Source organism: Scyliorhinus canicula, chromosome 11, assembly GCF_902713615.1.
Source record: "Scyliorhinus canicula chromosome 11, sScyCan1.1, whole genome shotgun sequence".
In the NCBI taxonomy this organism is placed as follows: Eukaryota; Metazoa; Chordata; class Chondrichthyes; order Carcharhiniformes; family Scyliorhinidae; genus Scyliorhinus; species Scyliorhinus canicula.
This window is the reverse complement of record NC_052156.1, coordinates 24,749,662-24,767,251: the sequence shown is the minus strand read 5'-3', so window position 1 is coordinate 24,767,251 and position 17,590 is coordinate 24,749,662. Positions and strand designations below refer to the sequence as shown.

The 17,590-nt window shown below is 43.5% G+C and overlaps 2 protein-coding genes across 4 annotated transcripts in view; one reads left to right on the top strand and one right to left on the bottom strand.

Moving 5' to 3' along the window:
* The window catches only part of LOC119973940 (centromere protein P), a 400,035-nt gene that overhangs the window by 167,279 nt on the left and 215,166 nt on the right, over positions 1 to 17,590 (top strand). The gene's annotated exons all lie outside the window — the stretch shown is intronic.
* The window catches only part of omd (osteomodulin), a 32,538-nt gene continuing 24,287 nt past the window's right edge, over positions 9,340 to 17,590 (bottom strand). The window contains exon 4 of the mRNA XM_038812602.1: positions 9,340 to 9,888. Coding sequence (XP_038668530.1) covers positions 9,701 to 9,888 — 188 coding nt within the window. The 3' untranslated portion in view covers positions 9,340 to 9,700. The remainder of the gene's footprint in view (positions 9,889 to 17,590) is intronic.

The window sequence follows — 17,590 nt, the reverse complement described above, 5'->3', positions numbered from 1 at the left end:
GAACGTTTATTTACAACATACTATCTTAGAGTCTTGCAGCTTTGTGGTTGCCAGTCAACGTCCAGAATTGATCTGAGGCAAAAGCCCGTGCTTGTTAGGGTGAACTCCCACCCTGGTCCCCTGAATGTTTTTTCTCCGGTCATATGACCCTATCGGCCAATGGCCCCTTAAAGGCCAAAAACCACAATCCCCAAATCTTTTTTATGGAAAAATAATCATATTTTTTTTTAAAATATGATGGAATAGAACATAGAACATTACAGCCTTCGGCCCTCGATGTTGCACCGTCCCGTGAAACCATCTGAAGCCTATCTGACCTACACTATTCCATTTTCATCCATATGTCTATCCAGTGACCACTTAAATGCCCTTAAAGTTGGCGAGTCTACTACTGTTGCAGGCAGGGCGTTCCACACCCCTACTACTCTCTGAGTAAGAAACTGCCTCTGAAATCTGTCCTAAATCTACCACCCCTCAATTTAAAGCTATGTCCCCTCGTGTTGGTCATCACCATCCGAGGAAAAAGACTCTCACTGTCCACCCTACCTAACCCTCTGACTATCTTATATGTCTCTATTAAGTCACCTCTCAGCCTTCTCCTCTCTAACGAAAACAACCTCAAGTCCCTGAGCCTTTCCTCGTAAGACCTTCCCTCTATACCAGGCAACATCCTAGTAAATCTCCTCTGAATCCTTTCCAAAGCTTCCACATCCTTCCTATAATGCGGCCGCACCAGAGTTTTGTACAGCTGCAGCATGACCTCGTGGCTCCGAAACTCAATCCCCCTACTGATAAAGGCTAGCACACCATATGCCTTCTTAACAGTCCTATTAACCTGGGTTGCAACTTTCAGGGATTTATGTACCTGGATGCCGAGATCTCTCTGTTCATCTACACTACCAAGAATCTTGCCATTAGCCCAGTACTCTGCATTCCTGTTACTCCTTCGAAAGTGAACCACCTCACACTTTTCCGCATTAAACTCCATCTGTCACCTCTCAGCCCAGCTCTGCAGCTTATCTATGTCCCTCTGCACAGCTCTGCAGCTTATCTATGTCCCTCTGCACATCCTTCAGCACTATCCACAACTCCACCGACCTTCGTGTCATCTGCAAATTTACTAACCCATCCTTCTACACCCTCTTCCAGGTCATTTATAAAAATGACAAACAGCAGTCGCCCCAAAACAGATCCTTGCGGTACACCACTAGTAACTGAACTCCAGGATAAACATTTGCCATGAACCACCACCCTCTGTCTTCTTTCAGCTAACCAATTACTGATCCAAACCGCTAAATCACCTTCAATCCCATACGTCCGTATTTTCTGCAATAGCCTACCGTGGGGAACCTTATCAAACGCCTTACTGAAATCCATATACACCACATCAACCGCTTTACCCTCATCCACCTGTTTGGGCACCTTTTCAAAAAACTCAATAAGGTTTGTGAGGCATGACCTACCCTTCACAAAACTGTGTTGAGTATCGCTAATCAACTTGTTCTTTTCAAGATGATTATAAACTCTATCTCTTATAACCTTTTCCAACATTTTACCCACAACTGAAGTAAGGCTCCCAGGTTTATAATTACCAGGGTTGACTCTACTCCCCTTCTTGAACAAGGGGACAACATTTGCTATCCTCCAGTCTTCCGGCACTATTCCTGTCGACAAAGACGACATAAAGATCAAGGACAAAGGCTCTGCAATCTCCTCCCTGGCTTCCCAGAGAATCCTAAAGTAAATCCCATCTGGCCCAGGGGACTTATCTATTTTTACACTTTCCAAAATTGCTAACACCTCCTCCTTGTGAACCTCAATCCCATCTAGCCTGGTCGACTGTACCTGAGCATTCTCCTTGACAACATTGTCTTTCTCCAGTGTAAACACTGACAAAAAATATCCATTTAACGCTTCCCCTATCTCCTCTGATTCCACACACAACTTTCCACTACTATCCTTGATTGGCCCTAATCTTACTCTAGTCATTCTTTTGTTCCTGATATACCTATAGAAAGCCTTAGGGTTTTTCTTGATCCTATCCGTCAACGATTTTTCGTGTCCTCTCCTCGCTCTTCTTAACTCTCCCTTTAGGTCCTTCCTGGCTAACTTGTAACTCTCAAGTGCCCTAACTGAGCCTTCATATCTCATCCTAACATAAGCCTTCTTCTTCCTCTTGACAAGTGCTTCAACTTCCTTAGTAAACCACGGTTCCCTTGCTCGACAACATCCTCCCTGCCTGACAGGTACATACTTATCAAGGACACGCAGTAGCTGTTCCTTGAAAAAGCTCCACATTTCGATTGTACCCATCCCCTGCAGTTTCCTTCCCCATCCTATACATCCTAAATCTTGCCGAATAGCATCATAATTGCATTTCCCCCAGCTATAATTCTTGCCTTGCGATATATCCCTATCCCTGCCCATCGCTAAAGTAAACAGAACCGAATTGTGATCACTAACACCAAAGTGCTCACCTACATCTAAATCTAACACCTGGCCGGGTTCATTACCCAGTACCAGATCCAATGTGGCATCGCCCCTTGTTGGCCTGTCTACATACTGTGTCAGAAAACCCTCCTGCACACACTGCACAAAAACTGACCCATCTATAGTACTCGAACTATAGTATTTCCAGTCAATATTTGGAAAGTTAAAGTCCCCCATAACAACTACCCTGATACTCTCGCTCCTGTCGAGAATCATCTTTGCTATCCTTCCCTCTACATCTCTGGAACTATTTGGAGGTCTATAGACAACTCCCAACAGGGTGACCTCTCCTCTCCTGTTCCTAACCTCGGCCCATACTACCTCAGTAGATGAGTTCTCAAACGTCCTTTCTGGCGCCGTAATACTTTCCTTGATTAACAATGCCACACCCCCTCTCTTTTACCATCTTCTCTGTTCTTACAGAAACATCTAAATCCTGGAACCTGCAACATCCATTCCTGTCCCTGCTCTACCCATATCTCCGAAATCGCCACAACATCGAGATCCCAGGTACCAACCCATGCTGCAAGCTCACCCACCTTATTCCGGATGCTCCTGGCGTTGAAGTAGACACACTTCAAACCAGCGTCTTGCTTGCTGGTGCCCTCTTTCGAACTTTTAACCCTATCCCTGACCTCACTACTCTCAACATCCTGTACACTGGAACTACAATTCAGGTTCCCATCCCCCTGCTGAATTAGTTTAAACCCCACCGAAGAGCACTAGCAAATCTCCCCCCCAGGATATTGGTACCCCTCTGGTTCAGGTGAAGACCATCCTGTTTGTAGAGGTCCCACCTACCCCAGAATGAGCCCCAATTATCCAGGAAACCAAAACCCTCCCTCCTGCACCATCCCTGTAGCCACGTCTACATACGTGCATAACAAGTAATGCAGAAAGATTGCAACTTTGAAATCACTATTACATATGTGCCTTTTTATATGTTCTGTTTGTGTATGTTCTATTTCTTGATTATTCATTTTTACTGATTAACATTGACTGTCATTGTGTTGTGTATAGTTAGTGGTGATGACATGGATATAGAAGGAGCGGACATGATGATATAATTTCTGCAAGCTTATCAAGCTGCTTTTTCTTGGACCTCTTTGCCATCAACCATTCCAGCAATGGTAGTAGCTTGTCTGTAATCAAGCTTTCAGTGAATTTCTGTTTCCCTGTGGCAAATTGCTTGGTTTGACTTAAGTAAAATGTCAGATTTGGATCTACAATTATATAGTGGCTTATGTTTTTCAGAATTGTCCCAATGTGCTTTAGATACAAGGAATTAGTTCAGAGTAGATCAATTGTTCTGCAAACAAATATAACATAAAAATTGCCCAAAAAGAACAATGAGATGCACAACGTATTGGTGATTAAAGGAAAAATGTTGGTCAGGACATGAGAATACAATTTTTATCATACTTTACAGATAACTCCATAAGAAAACTCAATGATTTAGTCGACACTGGTCTTCCATCTCTGGGGTCTGAATTCATATCCACATTGAAAATCTTCTATATGCTGGTTATAAATGTGAAATGGGCTTTGCAGATTGATCCAATTCCGTGCGAACATGGTCCTAAAGCAGAAAACTGTCCCTATTTCAGCACTAATTGACAAACAGGCCACAGGCTTGTGAGGAAAATATGTCATACAGATGCGGTAGGGGTTGTTCTGAAGTTAGGGCTGAGACACATCATTGGAGGGAGTAGAAAGATGCTTTGTTCTATATCTGGCTGTATAATATGTAACTTAGGAATGCTTTACATAGAACATAGAACAGTACAGCACAGAACAGGCCCTTCGGCCCTCAATGTTGTGCCGAGCCATGATCACCCTACTCAAACCCACATATCCACCCTATACCCGTAACCCAACAACCCCCCCCCCCCCCTTAACCTTACATTTATTAGGACACTACGGGCAATTTAGCATGGCCAATCCACCTAACCCGCACATCTTTGGACTGTGGGAGGAAACCGGAGCACCCGGAGGAAACCCACGCACACAGGGGGAGGACGTGCAGACTCCACACAGACAGTGACCCAGCCGGGAATCGAACCTGGGACCCTGGAGCTGTGAAGCATTTATGCTAACCACCATGCTACCCTGCTGCCCACTCCTAGCTTTATACTCCTAGTGGGCCACTTGCTGGTGCGGACACATAATGAAGCGTGGGAAGGGGAGACTTTGCCCCCGACGATGTCGCGGGCGCTGATTTCTTTAATCTTAAAGAGGGACAAGGACCCCCAGCAGTGTGGTTCATACAGGCCCATATCTCTCCTCGACGTAGATGCCAAGGTGCTGGCAAAAATCCTGGCCACCAGGCTAGAGGACTGTGTGCCAAGGGTTGTACACGAGGACCAGACAGGTTTTGTGAAGGGAAGGCAGCTGAACACGAATATGCGGAGATTGTTGAATGTCATCATGATGCCGGCGATTGAGGGGGAGGCAGAGATAGTGGTGACGCTGGATGCGGAGAAGGTCTTCGATAGAATGGAGTGGGGGTACTTATGGGAGGTGTTGGGGAGGTTTGGATTTGGTGAAGGGTTTATTAGATGGGTAAGGCTGCTATATGAGGCCCCGATGGCGTGCGTGGCCACGAATGGGAGGAGGTCGGAGTACTTCCGGCTTTACCGAGGGACCAGGCAGGGTTGCCCCCTGTCCCCCTTGTTGTTTGCACTGGCAATCGAGCCGCTGGCAATGGCGTTGAGGGATTCAGAGAGGTGGAGAGGTTTGGTGCGAGGTGGGGAGGAACATAGGGTGTCGTTGTATGCCGATGACCTGTAACTGTATGTGGTGGTCCCGGTGGGAGGGATGCCGGGGGTGATGGAGCTGCTAGCTGAGTTTGGGACCTTTTCAGGTTATAAACTAAATTTAGGCAAGAGTGAGGTGTTTGTGGTGCACCCTGGAGACCAGGAGGAAGGAATTGGTAGGTTCCCGCTTAGGCGGGCAGGGGAGAGCTTTAGGTACCTGGGGGTGCAGGTGGCCAGGGACTGGGGGACTCTCCACAAACATAATTTCACCAGACTTGTAGATGAGATGGAGAAGGAGTTCAAGAGGTGGGACATGCTGCCATTGTCGTTGGCGGGGAGGGTTCAGTCCGTCAAAATGACGGTGCTTCCGAGGTTCATGTTCCTCTTTCAGTGCCTGCCCATCTTTATCCCCAGGGCCTTCTTTAGGAGAGTGACTAGCAGTATTTTGAGCTTTGTGTGGGCACATGGGACTCCGAGAGTGAAGAGGGTGTTCCTGGAGCGAGGGAGGGATAGAGGCGGGCTGGCACTGCCCAACCTTTTGGGGTACTATTGGGCGGCCAATGTGTCAATGGTGCGTAAATGGGTGATGGAGGGGGGAGGGGCGGCGTGGAAAAGAATGGAGATGGCGTCATGTAGAATTACGAGCCTGGGTGCCATGGCAACGGCGCTGTTGCCGCTCTCCCCTAAGAGGTTTACCACGAGCCCGGTGGTGGCGGCGACCCTAAGAATCTGGGGACAGTGGAGACGGCATAGGGGGAAACAGAGGGCTCATCCCAGGGAACAGGGATGGGGGATTTAGGAGGTGGCAAAGGGTGGGCATCAGTAAATTGAGGGACCTGTTTATTGGCGGGAGGTTTACGGGCCTGCGGGAACTGGAAGATAAATTTGGGCTTCCCCAAGGGAACATGTTCAGATACTTGCAGGTAAAGGCGTTTGCTAGGCGACAGGTAGAGGGATTCCCTTTGCTGCCCTCGCGGGGGACGATGGACAGAGTGCTTTCGGGGGTGTGGGTCAGAGAGGGGAAGGTGCCTGACATCTATAAGGTAATGCAGGAGGTGGCGGTGTCGTCAGTGGAAGAGCTGATGGCTAAATGGGAGGAGGAACTCGGGGAGCAGATAGAGGACAGGACTTGGGCGGATGCCTTGGAGAGAGTCAACTCTTCCTCCTCATGTGCGAGGCTTAGTCTCATCCAATTTAAGGTGCTGCACCGGGCCCACATGTCCGGGACTAGGATGAGTAGGTTCTTTGGGGCTGAGGACAGGTGCACCAGATGTTCGGGGAATCCAGCAAACCACGCCCATATGTTCTGGGCATGCCCAGCACTGGAAGAATTCTGGAAGGGGGTGGCGGGGACAGTGTCGAGGGTGGTTGGATCCAGGGTCAAACCAGGGTTGGGACTCGCGATTTTTGGAGTTGCGGTAGAACCGGGAGTGCAGGAGGCGAAAGAGGCCGGTGTCCTGGCCTTTGCGCCCCTAGTAGCCCAACGAAGGATCTTGCTGCAGTGGAAGGATGCGAGGCCCCCAAGTGTGGAGACCTGGATCAGTGACATGGCGGGATTTATAAAATTGGAAAGGGTCAAATTTGCCCTGAGAGGATCAATACAAGGGTTCGATAAACTAGTGCATCTCAAACTATCTGATGTGGCGGACCGACAGTTTTTTTTTTCAATGTGCCAGGGACCGGCAGTCTCCTGTGGCGTTGAACTCACTACTGTCTCTTTCTTTTCTGGAAACACTCCACGTACCAGCAGACGATGGCTCGTGTACCGGCACCGGTACGCGTACCACACTTTGAGTAGCACTGCTCTAAACGATGGCAGCCTTTTCTGGACTTCCTGGCTCAAAGATAGGTAGCTTGGTCAATAGCAGCAGCAACCAGGGGGGGGGGGGGGGGGGGGGGTGTTCCTTATTGTAGTTTCTATTATGTAACTTAATATTGTGTTAATTTGCATTGTTGTTAAAATACTGTGTTGTTCATGGAGGTGGGGTGAATATTTATGATTGCTAATATTTTTATTTTTGGTATTTTATTATGGTTCGTCGTTGTTGTATAAATTCAAAATTTTTCAATAAAAATTATTTTTTAAGAAAAGGAATGCTTTATACTGAAATGCTGAAATGGAAAGATTTACAGCCACTATAATGGAGTATGCACCCCAATTATGAGCTATGACAGATGGGTTTTGTATAAATCCATCTAGCAACACTAACATCCCACATATTCATGTGCAGAAGAAAATGTTGCAAGGAAAGGAAGAAAGTAAAAAGGCTTCCTTGGGCTAGAAACAATGGATTTCCTTTCTATTGAATTCAGAAGAATATGTGGTTTGATGGCTACTGCTCCTCAAAATCTTAAGTATATTCATTCAAAATCTGCTGAGGCCGGGATTGTTCAGGAGTCCCATGAAATACTTCTTGACAGAGCACTAGGTCTCATGTACATTCTCCAACAAAATAATTTCACACAAAGGTAAAATGTAGTTTGAAATATTAATGCCTCTGCCATACATTATATTTATTAAGCAAAATAAAAATGCCTGAAGAAAAGTGAGGGTGAATCTTCCATCTTCGAGAAGACAAGAATCTGTTACGTGTTCAAAATACAATTTAAGTAAGCTTTTTCAAAATATGTAATGCTTTTAAGCTAAATAAAGATATTAGCAGTTTCACACGTAAACAAGCATATGTAAAGTCAATGTTTTTTTTCTACATTTTGCAGACAAACAAAAGATTACCTTTAACATGGCCCTAAAATTTGTTCTACTTCGATGCAGTGTTTTTTTAAAATAAGCTTAATAAAAATAACAATTATTATGAATTGAAATCTGAGCAACGTAAATTTGTACATGATCTTATGGAAAGTTGCTGCTGATTTCGATTGTTTCGGACAAATCTTTATTTGAATTTTGAGTTATAACTTTTAAGTATAGCATTTATAGGAATGATTTGTCTAAAAGTTTATAAAAGCACAGAGTAAGAATGTGTAGTATAGGAAGAAGGAACCTAAATATACTTTCCTTTCTTTCAGAGAATAGTCATCTGCAAGAAGCTGACATTTTAATTTTGATATTTGCTCAGACATTTTCTATACAAAATCCTTTAAATATGATTTCTTTTAAAGCAAGCGTATTACTTAACATTATCATATACATATTGACCCCCCCTCCCCTCAACGTCCCACTTTATATGTATATGTCAGCGGATTTCTGTCTTCACTTAAGCCCACAATTATTTTCTTCTTCAGTGAAAGTGTATATCAAGGTCACTTTTGCAACCTGGGTCTTGATGGCTTATCAAATTACAGTGAGAAAAGTATAGTATGTGTTTAATTGGCTTAGTTTATGTGCTTTCCTCTGGCTATCAATGTTGGCATGCCCCATCTATTGAATTCCTTTATTGTGTTCTATTTTGTGGTTATGTTCAAAAGTGTAACCAATACTGTTTCTTTTTTGAAATCAATTTAGAGTACCCAATTTTTTTTCCCAATTAAGGGGCAATTTAGTGTGGCCAATTCACCTACCCTGCACATCTTTGGGTTGTGGGGGTGAGACCCACGCAGACACGGGGAGAATGTGCAAACTCCACACGGACAGTGACCCAGGGCCGGGATCAAGCCTGGGTCCTCAGTGCCATGAGGCAGCAGTGCTAACCACTGTGCCACCGTGCCACCTTCAAATACTGTTTCTTAATAAGCCTTGTATTGTTGTGGTCCAACTGCCATTAAAAGGGTGTCTTTTTCTGAAGCCAAATGTTTCCTTTGATTTCCCCTGCTTAAATGTATTCGCCAAATTTTAAAAAGTTACTTGATATTAAGAAAACATTTTTGGTGATATTCACGTCAAATCACGGAGTAGGGTGTTAAATGGCTGATTATGTGGTACTTGTAATGGGCAGCATGGTAGCACGATGGTTAGCACTGTTGCTTCACAGTGCCAAGGTCCCAGGTTAGATTCCCGGCTTGGGTCACTGTCCGTGAAGAGATAGCACGTTCTCCCTGTGTCTGCGTGGGTTTCCTCCGGACACTCCGGTTTCCTCCCACAAGTCCCGAAAGGTATGCTGTTAGGTGAATTGGACTTTCGGAATTCTCCCTCTGTGTACCCGAACAGTCGCTGGAATGTGGGGACTAGGAGCTTTTCGCATTAACTTCATTGCAGTGTTAATGTAAGCCTACTTGTGACAATAAAGATTATTTACTTGCCTTAGCCCATAATGGCTTTTATAGATAACTTTTGTTGAAAAAAAATTTGACAGGGGAGAGAAGAACAGTATGACACTTTTTTTTGTTTACGTGGCTTAGACCAATTATGCAATAGGTTGGTGGGATGTACAATTATTTCATACTTTACTTCAAAAGCCATTATTAGTTTGTTACATAGATTATAATTAGTAATTGCTGAGAATTTCTGGTTTGCCATCAGTTGGTGACATTGGTATTCCAAACAGTCCAGGGACTCCTTAGGTTTCAACAATTGGTATACGATCCTGTTCACCAAAACCAAAATTTCGAAGATGAGGGAAACAGACATAGACATACGTATATATATTTAAAGGGCCCCTCAGCTTATTTTTCTCAAGCCGTAGATATGTCAAATGGTTTGGGTTTGTATAATCCGTTGTCGGACACATCAGAGTAAAATTAAGTGCTGTGAAGAAAATAAAAACATTATTAGTAACCAAAAAAATGTATTACAAATATTAAATATGAAAGTTGATAAATGTGTTCCTTTTTTCATTAAAAGTTAAAAATTTAAAGATATTTCATTATTATAATTTGAACTACTGTGGATAAGCTACTCAGTGATTTCAGTATGCCTGAATGGATCAGATTCTATGCTTCCCTGTGTACTTGAAGTACAGAAATATTGGATTTGTTCAATTAGTAGCTGACCAGGAAGATAGTAAATTTGATCCAATGTCTCTGGTGAATTACCTGACGTGTTTGCTAGCGTGTTGTAATTTTTCCCAGTTTCCCTCGGTTAGTTATTTATCTGGTTTCCATCCCAGCCACAGTATCAAAATGACTCAAAGTTTAAAAAACGTTCCATGTGATTGTAACAAAGGCAAACTATCCCTCCTCGACTTCCTCATCCTGCCGTTGCTTTTGACATGGTTGGGCACACCAACCTCCAATGCCTTTCCACTTCACTCCAGCTGTGTGGGACAGTACTCGCCTGGATCCATTCTTATCTATCCAATCATAACCAGTGAATCACATGTAATGGCTTCTGTTCCTACTCCTGTGCTTTTACCTCTGCTGTCCCCAAGGCCTATCATTGGCTACTTCCAATTTCTCATCTACCTTGTTGTACTCAATGAGATAATCACCAAAAACAGCGCACAGTTTCCACATGGCCTAATTGCACTATTTACAGTCTCTGAGATGAGATTCCTACCATTTATCATCACCATTGCTGAGACTACCTATTTCTAACTCTGAAACATAATCCCTGCTCCAGTTCAGCTGTTGCTGAAACCTTCACATGGTTCTGTTACTTCTAGACATGATTAATATACTCCCTCCTAGCTGACCTTCCATGTTCTGCCCTCTATAAACTTAAGGTCATTTCAGACTCTGTTGCCATGGCCTTACTCGCACCAAGTTCTGTTCATCTCCTATGCTTGTTGATTTACATTGGCTTCCAGTTAATCCTGCTTCAATTCAAAAATTCACAGCCTTGTTTTCAAATTTCTTCACAGCCTCATTCCTCCTAATATTCTTCCAACTCCACAAACCTCCGAGATATCTGTGCTCCACCAATTCTGGTTTCTTGACCATCCCCAATTTTAATCATTACCATTTTCAACCGTAACTTTAGCTGCAAAAGCTCTAAACGCTGAAATTCCCTACCTAACACTTCACCATTGACCTTCCTCACTTTCTTTAGGGGGCTGCTTAAAAACTACCTCTTTGACCAAGCCTTTGATCATTGACCGTAATATTTTGTTTTGTATCTTTATGACAAATTTTGTGTTATGACACTCCTGTGAAGCATCTAGGGCTGTTTTAATACGTTTACCTTGCATTTATAAAGCATGTTTATGTTGTTGACCTAAAATGGGAACAATTAGTTAGGAATTTGAAATGTATTGCTGTTACTTCATCATTGTTGGGTCAACATTTTGGAACTCTCCATCTTAACAGCACAGTGTGTGTATCTAGATCTCACTGTCTGTGGTAGTTCAAGAAGGTGACTTGACATTTTCTCAAGGGCACATAGGAATGAGCAATAGATACTGGTCAAACTTCGCACAAACAAAAAAAAAATCAGCTTGGCTATCTGCAATCTTGGCTAGAAATGTCCTTGTATGACTTGGGTTTGGCTTTGATATCTTCGCATGATGTAACGGTCTGCTGATGTTCACTGTCAAGGTTTGCAGATGAATAATAAGTTGCAAATGAATGAATACAATTGAAATTGTGGGCTGATTCACTAAACACAGCCTTCACAGTTTGCTTTTCCTGCCATTCTCAGCATAGGTGGGTAAAAAGTAGATCCAAATATGAGCTGGGAGGAACAACAACAAAGCAATGGTAGAAAGGAAGAAATTCTACTTAAGTGGTAATTAAAGACAAGACGTATCTACTATGTAAAGAGCAATCACAGTTCCATCTGAAAGAAATATATATACACATCTTCCTTGTAGCAGCTTCATGGAGCATGACTGGATTTCTTTCCTTCTTAATTGATTTTTGACATAAATTGAAGAGAATGCTTGTAGGTGTTCCAGAATGGCCATCTTTAAATCCCTTTTCACAAATATGCTTTCAAAGTCAATTAAATGCAACTTGTTTATGCCTCCTGAGTGAAATCATTTCAAAACTAGTTGACAGTTTTTCAACATCCATTCAAACCATAGAATAGCTCCGCTAAAGAGAAGGCCATTCGGCCCAATGAGTCTATGCCAGCTGCCTGAAGGAGCAATTTAGCTAGTTGTGAATCCAGCCCTTTTCCTGTAACAGTTTTATTCCCTTTAGCTGCTTACCTAAATCCATCAAGAAAGCCATAATTGAGTCTGCTTCCACCACTCTCTCAGGCAGCACATTACAGATGTAACATAGGAGCGGCATTGGCATATTGGTAATAGCACTGGACTAGTAGGTCAGAGACTAATGCTCTGGGGACACAGGTTCAAATGCCACCAGGAAAGCTAATGGATTTTAAATTCAATTGATAATTTCAAATTAAAAGAAAGTCTAATGGTGACCATGAAGCCATTACTGATTGTCTTTAAAAGCCACCTTGTTCTCATGTATTTTAGGAGGAAGGAAATCTGCCATCCTTACATGGTCTGGTATACACGGGACTTGAGACACAATAATGTGATTGACTCTTAAATAACCTCTGAAATGGCCTAACAAGCCATTCAGTTGTATCAAACGACAACAAAGTAAACAAAAAGGAATGAAACGGGTTGGACTAACCGGCATCCATTTAAGCACCGGTAATAATAATGACACATCCAGCCCCATCGATCCTGCAAAATGCTTCTTTTAAAAAAAATAAAGAATTTAGAGTACCCGATTATTTTTTTTCCCTATTAAGCGGCAAGTGAGTGTGGCCAATCCACCTAACTGGCACATCTTAGGTTGTGGGGGTGAAACCCATGCAGACATGGGGAGAATGTGCAAACTCCACACGGACAGTGACCCAGGGTCGGGATTCAAACCCGGGTCCTCAGCACCACAGTGCCAGTGGAAACCACTGCACCACATGCCGCCCCTCAAAATGCTTCTTACTGATATCTGGGGACTTATGGCAAAATTGGGTGAGCTGTCCCCCAGACTAGACAAACAACACCCTGACATATCTTACAATGTCCCAGGAACCATCATCACCATCCCTGGATATGTTCTGTCCTACCTCCAAGACCAAAGCAGCAGAATTTCCCTTGGAGTCCTCAACATTTACTGAGGATCCCATGAGGTCTGATGCCATCAGGTCCAACATAGACATAGGAATCGCCTGCTGATTATCACATACCCTTACATTCTCTCTCTCCCTTTCTCCTTCCACCCCCGACATGTTGATCACCACTTGGAGGAAGCACTAAGGCAAGGGTGCAAAATAAACTCTGGATGGGGGACTTAAACGTTCATCAACAAGAGTGGTTCAGTAGCATCACTACGAACTGATTCCTAAAGGACATAGCTGACAGACTGGGTCTTCAGTATGTGATGAGGGAACCAACAATAGAAAAAAACCTACTTGACCACTCCTTCAACAATTTACCTGTCACAGATGCATCTGTCCATGAAAATATTGGCAGGAATGACCACTGCAGGATCTTCGCGAGGACTAAGTCCTGTCTTTCCATTGAGGATATCCTCCATTATGTTGTGTAGCACTACCACTGTATTAATTGGGATATATTTAAGCAGATCTAGCAACTCAAAACTGGGCATGCATGAGATGCTGTGGGCCATAAATAGCAGCATAATTGTACTGTGTAACCTCATGGCCTAACATATCCCTCACTCCACAATTATTATCGAGCCGGGAGATCAAACTTGGTTGAATGAAAAGTGCAGGAGGGCATGCCAGGAGCAGCATTAGGCATACCTAAAAATGAAGTAGCAACTTGGTGAAGCTACAGCACATTACTACTTGAATGCCAAACGGTGAAAGCAGCATGCAAAGAGCTATGCAATCCTGCAACCAGCAGATTAGATGTAAGCTCTGCAGTCCAGTCACATCCGGTCATGAATGGTGGTAGATGATTAAATATCTAATTGGAGGGAAAGTCTCCACTAATATCCCCATCCTCAATGATGGAGAAACCCAGCACATCAGTGCAAAAGACAAGGCTGAAACACTTATAGCTATCTTCAGCAAGAAGTGCCATGTGGATGATCCTTTTCAGCCCCATCCTGAGGTCCCCAGCATCACAGATGCCAGTCTTCAGCCAATCAATTAATTCCATGTGGATCAGAAAAATAGCTGAAGGCACTTCTTATAGAATTTACAGTGCGGAAGGAGGCCATTCGGCCCATCGAGTCTGCACCGGCTCTTGGAAAGAGCACCCTACCCAAGGTCAACACCTCCACCCTATCCCCATTACCCAGTAACCCCACCCAACACTAAGGGCAATTTAGGACACTAAGGGCAATTTATCACGGCCAGTCCACCTAACCCGCACATCTTTGGACTGTGGGAGGAAACCGGAGCACCCGGAGGAAACCCACGCACACACGGGGAGGATGTGCAGACTCCGCACAGACAGTGACCCAAGCCGGAATCGAACCTGGGACCCTGGAGCTGTGAAGCGATTGTGCTATCCACAAGGCTACCGTGCTTGATACTGCAAAGGTTAAGGCCTGACAAGATTCTGGCAGAAGCACTGCAGATTTGTGCTCTGAACTAGCTGTATCCGTAGCTGTACAGGTACAACACTGGTATCTACCCACCAATGTGAAAAATTGCCCAGGTATGTCCCATCCCAAAAAGGAGGACAAATCCAATCCATCTAATTACTAATTGGTCTCCTCTCAATTGTCAGCAAAGTGATGGGAATTATCATCACAGTGGTATCAAGCAGTACTTACTCAGCAATAACCTGCTCACTGATGCGCAATTTGGATTCCACCAGGACCACTCAGTTCCTGGCGTCATTATAGCCTTGGTCTCAACATGAACAAGAAAGATGAACTCCAGAAGTGAGGTGAGAATGACATCAAGGCAGCATTTGACGAGCACAAATGTATATTATTGTGGCTGCTGCAAGTCAAGCATCTCAGTCCAAGGACATCACTGCAGGAGTTCCTGAGGATAGTGTCCTAGGCCCAACCATCTTCAGCTGTTTCATCAATGACCGTACCTCAGTCATAAGGTCAGAAGTGGGGAAATTAGAGGATGATTGCACAATGCTCATCACCATTCGCAACTCCTCCGATACTGAAGCAGTCCATGTCCATTTGCAGCAAGATGTGGACAATCTTCTGGCTTGAACTGCTAAGTGTTAAGTAACACACAAATGTCAGGTAATGAACATCTCCAATGAGAGGGAATCTAATCATCACCCTTTCACATTTTAGTGCTGTTACCATCGCTGGATCCCCCATTCCAAACCTGAGACCTCTACCACCCAGAAGAATGACCGCTACAGATGCATTGGAACACCACTGCCTGCAAGATCCCCTCCAAATTACACACCATCCTGACTTGGAACTATACTGTGTTTCCTTCACTGTTGTGTTTCCTTCACTGTCGCTGGGTCAAAATCCTGAATTTCCTCCCAAACAGAATTTGCGGGTGTACCTACAACACATGGACTGCAGTGGTTCAAGAAGACAGCACACCACCGCATTCTAAAAAGCAATTAGGGATGGGCAATAAACATCGGCATAGTCAGTGACGCCCACATGCTAGAAAATTATTTTGAAAAAGTGCTGCTTAAAAGAATCCTTCTTCGTGTGGTGTTTGGTTCTTTCGACGTTCTTCCGATGGGACAGTTTATCTTTAACTACTCTGCTTAGCCCATTCATGATTTTGAACACCTCTATCAAATCTCCTCTCCGCCTTCTCTTCTCGAAGAAAAATAATCCCAGCTTCTCCAATCTGTCCACACAGTTGAAATCCTTCAACCATGGAACAATTTCCCTGGAACAATTTTCATAAATGTTTTCTGCAGCCTCTCTAAAACCTTTACTTTTTTCCTAAAATGCTATACCCAGAATTAATACAGTACTGCTATTCAGGTTGAAGCAATGGTTTGTAAAGTTTATTTATAAATGCATTGCTTTTATAAAATTCAGAACTCAAGATGTCTCTTTAACCAGTTACTTAACCTGCCCTGCCACTTCAACGATTTATATATGTTTATCCACAGGTCTCCGTGTTCCTGCACCCACTCCAGAGTTGTATCCCTTATTTTCTATTGCCGTACCTCATTCTTCCTACCTATATGTATCACTTGGCATATCTCAGCATTGAAATTTATCTGCCACCCCTGCCTGCCTCATTTGCCTGCTCTTTTCCTCTTCAAATATATCACTATCCTGCGCACTGTTCACTACACTTCCAAGATTTGAAATTGTGCCTGCGCGCACAAGTCTAAACCATTTATATCTACCAAGAAAAGCAGAGTTCCTCGTAACGATACCTCGGCACACCATTGTATACCTTTCCCTAGTCTGACAAACAACCTGTCAACCATTTTTCCTATCACTTAGCAGTTTTGTATCAGTACTGCCGCTGTCTTTTTGCTGGCAATCCTATTATGTGGCACTTTATCAAACACTTTTTGGAATTCATGCTCATCACACCATTGAGGAATATGGTGATGTGCTGGTTATGTCACTGGACTAGTCATTCAGAGGCCCAGATTAGTTTTGTAGGACATGTGTTCAAATCCTATCACAGCAATTGATAAAATCTGGAATTGAAAGCTAGTTTTAATAATGGTGACCAGGGAACTATCAGTCATTGCTGTAAAATCCCATCTGGTTCACTAAGGAAATCTCGCATTCTCACTTGGCCTGGCCTGCTTATAACACTAGACCCACAACAATGTGGTTGACTCTTAATTGGCCTCTGAAAATGGCCTGGTAAGCCACTCAGTTCAAGGGCAACTAGGGATGGGCAAAAAATGCTGGCCTTGTCAGCGATGTCCACATCCCATGAAAGTATATATTTTTGAAAAAACAGCATGACCCTCATCATAAAAAGCAACTATCAAGTTATTAAAACATCATTTTCCTTTACCAAATCTATGCAGTCTTTATTTAATTAATCTACACTTCTCCAAGTTATGTGAGTTCAATCCCAGACTTGTGGTACTAAAAGTGTTCTCCCTGATGGAAGTTAAATTCATTGGGCTGTAGTTGCTGGGTTTATTTGAATAGCGGTATCACATTTGCACTTCTCCAGTTCCCTGGCACTACCATTGCCAGATCCTGCCCATCATCCATATCTGAGAGGATTGGAAGATTAAGGCCAGTACCTCTACAATTTCCATCCTTATTTCCTCCAGCATGCTTGGATGTACATCAATTGGTCCTGGTGATTATCATGTTTAAGTATTACCTACTTTTCTAGTAGCTTGCCTTTATTCACTATCATGGATTTGCTGAGTAACAACAGTAACATGAATTTAACAATAGGATGTGACCTGCCAAGCAACATGTAGAAATCTGCCTAGAGACATCAGTAGCTTATATTCAAAAGGCTTCTAGTAACAAGATTAGAAAGCATTTAGATAGAATCAGATGTGAATAGATTTTTCAATAGAAACAGTTTACCTCGATGATTGGAAGATGAGTGAGGTATACACATGCTAATGTCTAGAGTCTAGGAATTTGAAAGGGCAGGCAGCTAAATATACAGAAGGTTCAATCAAAGGGGAACA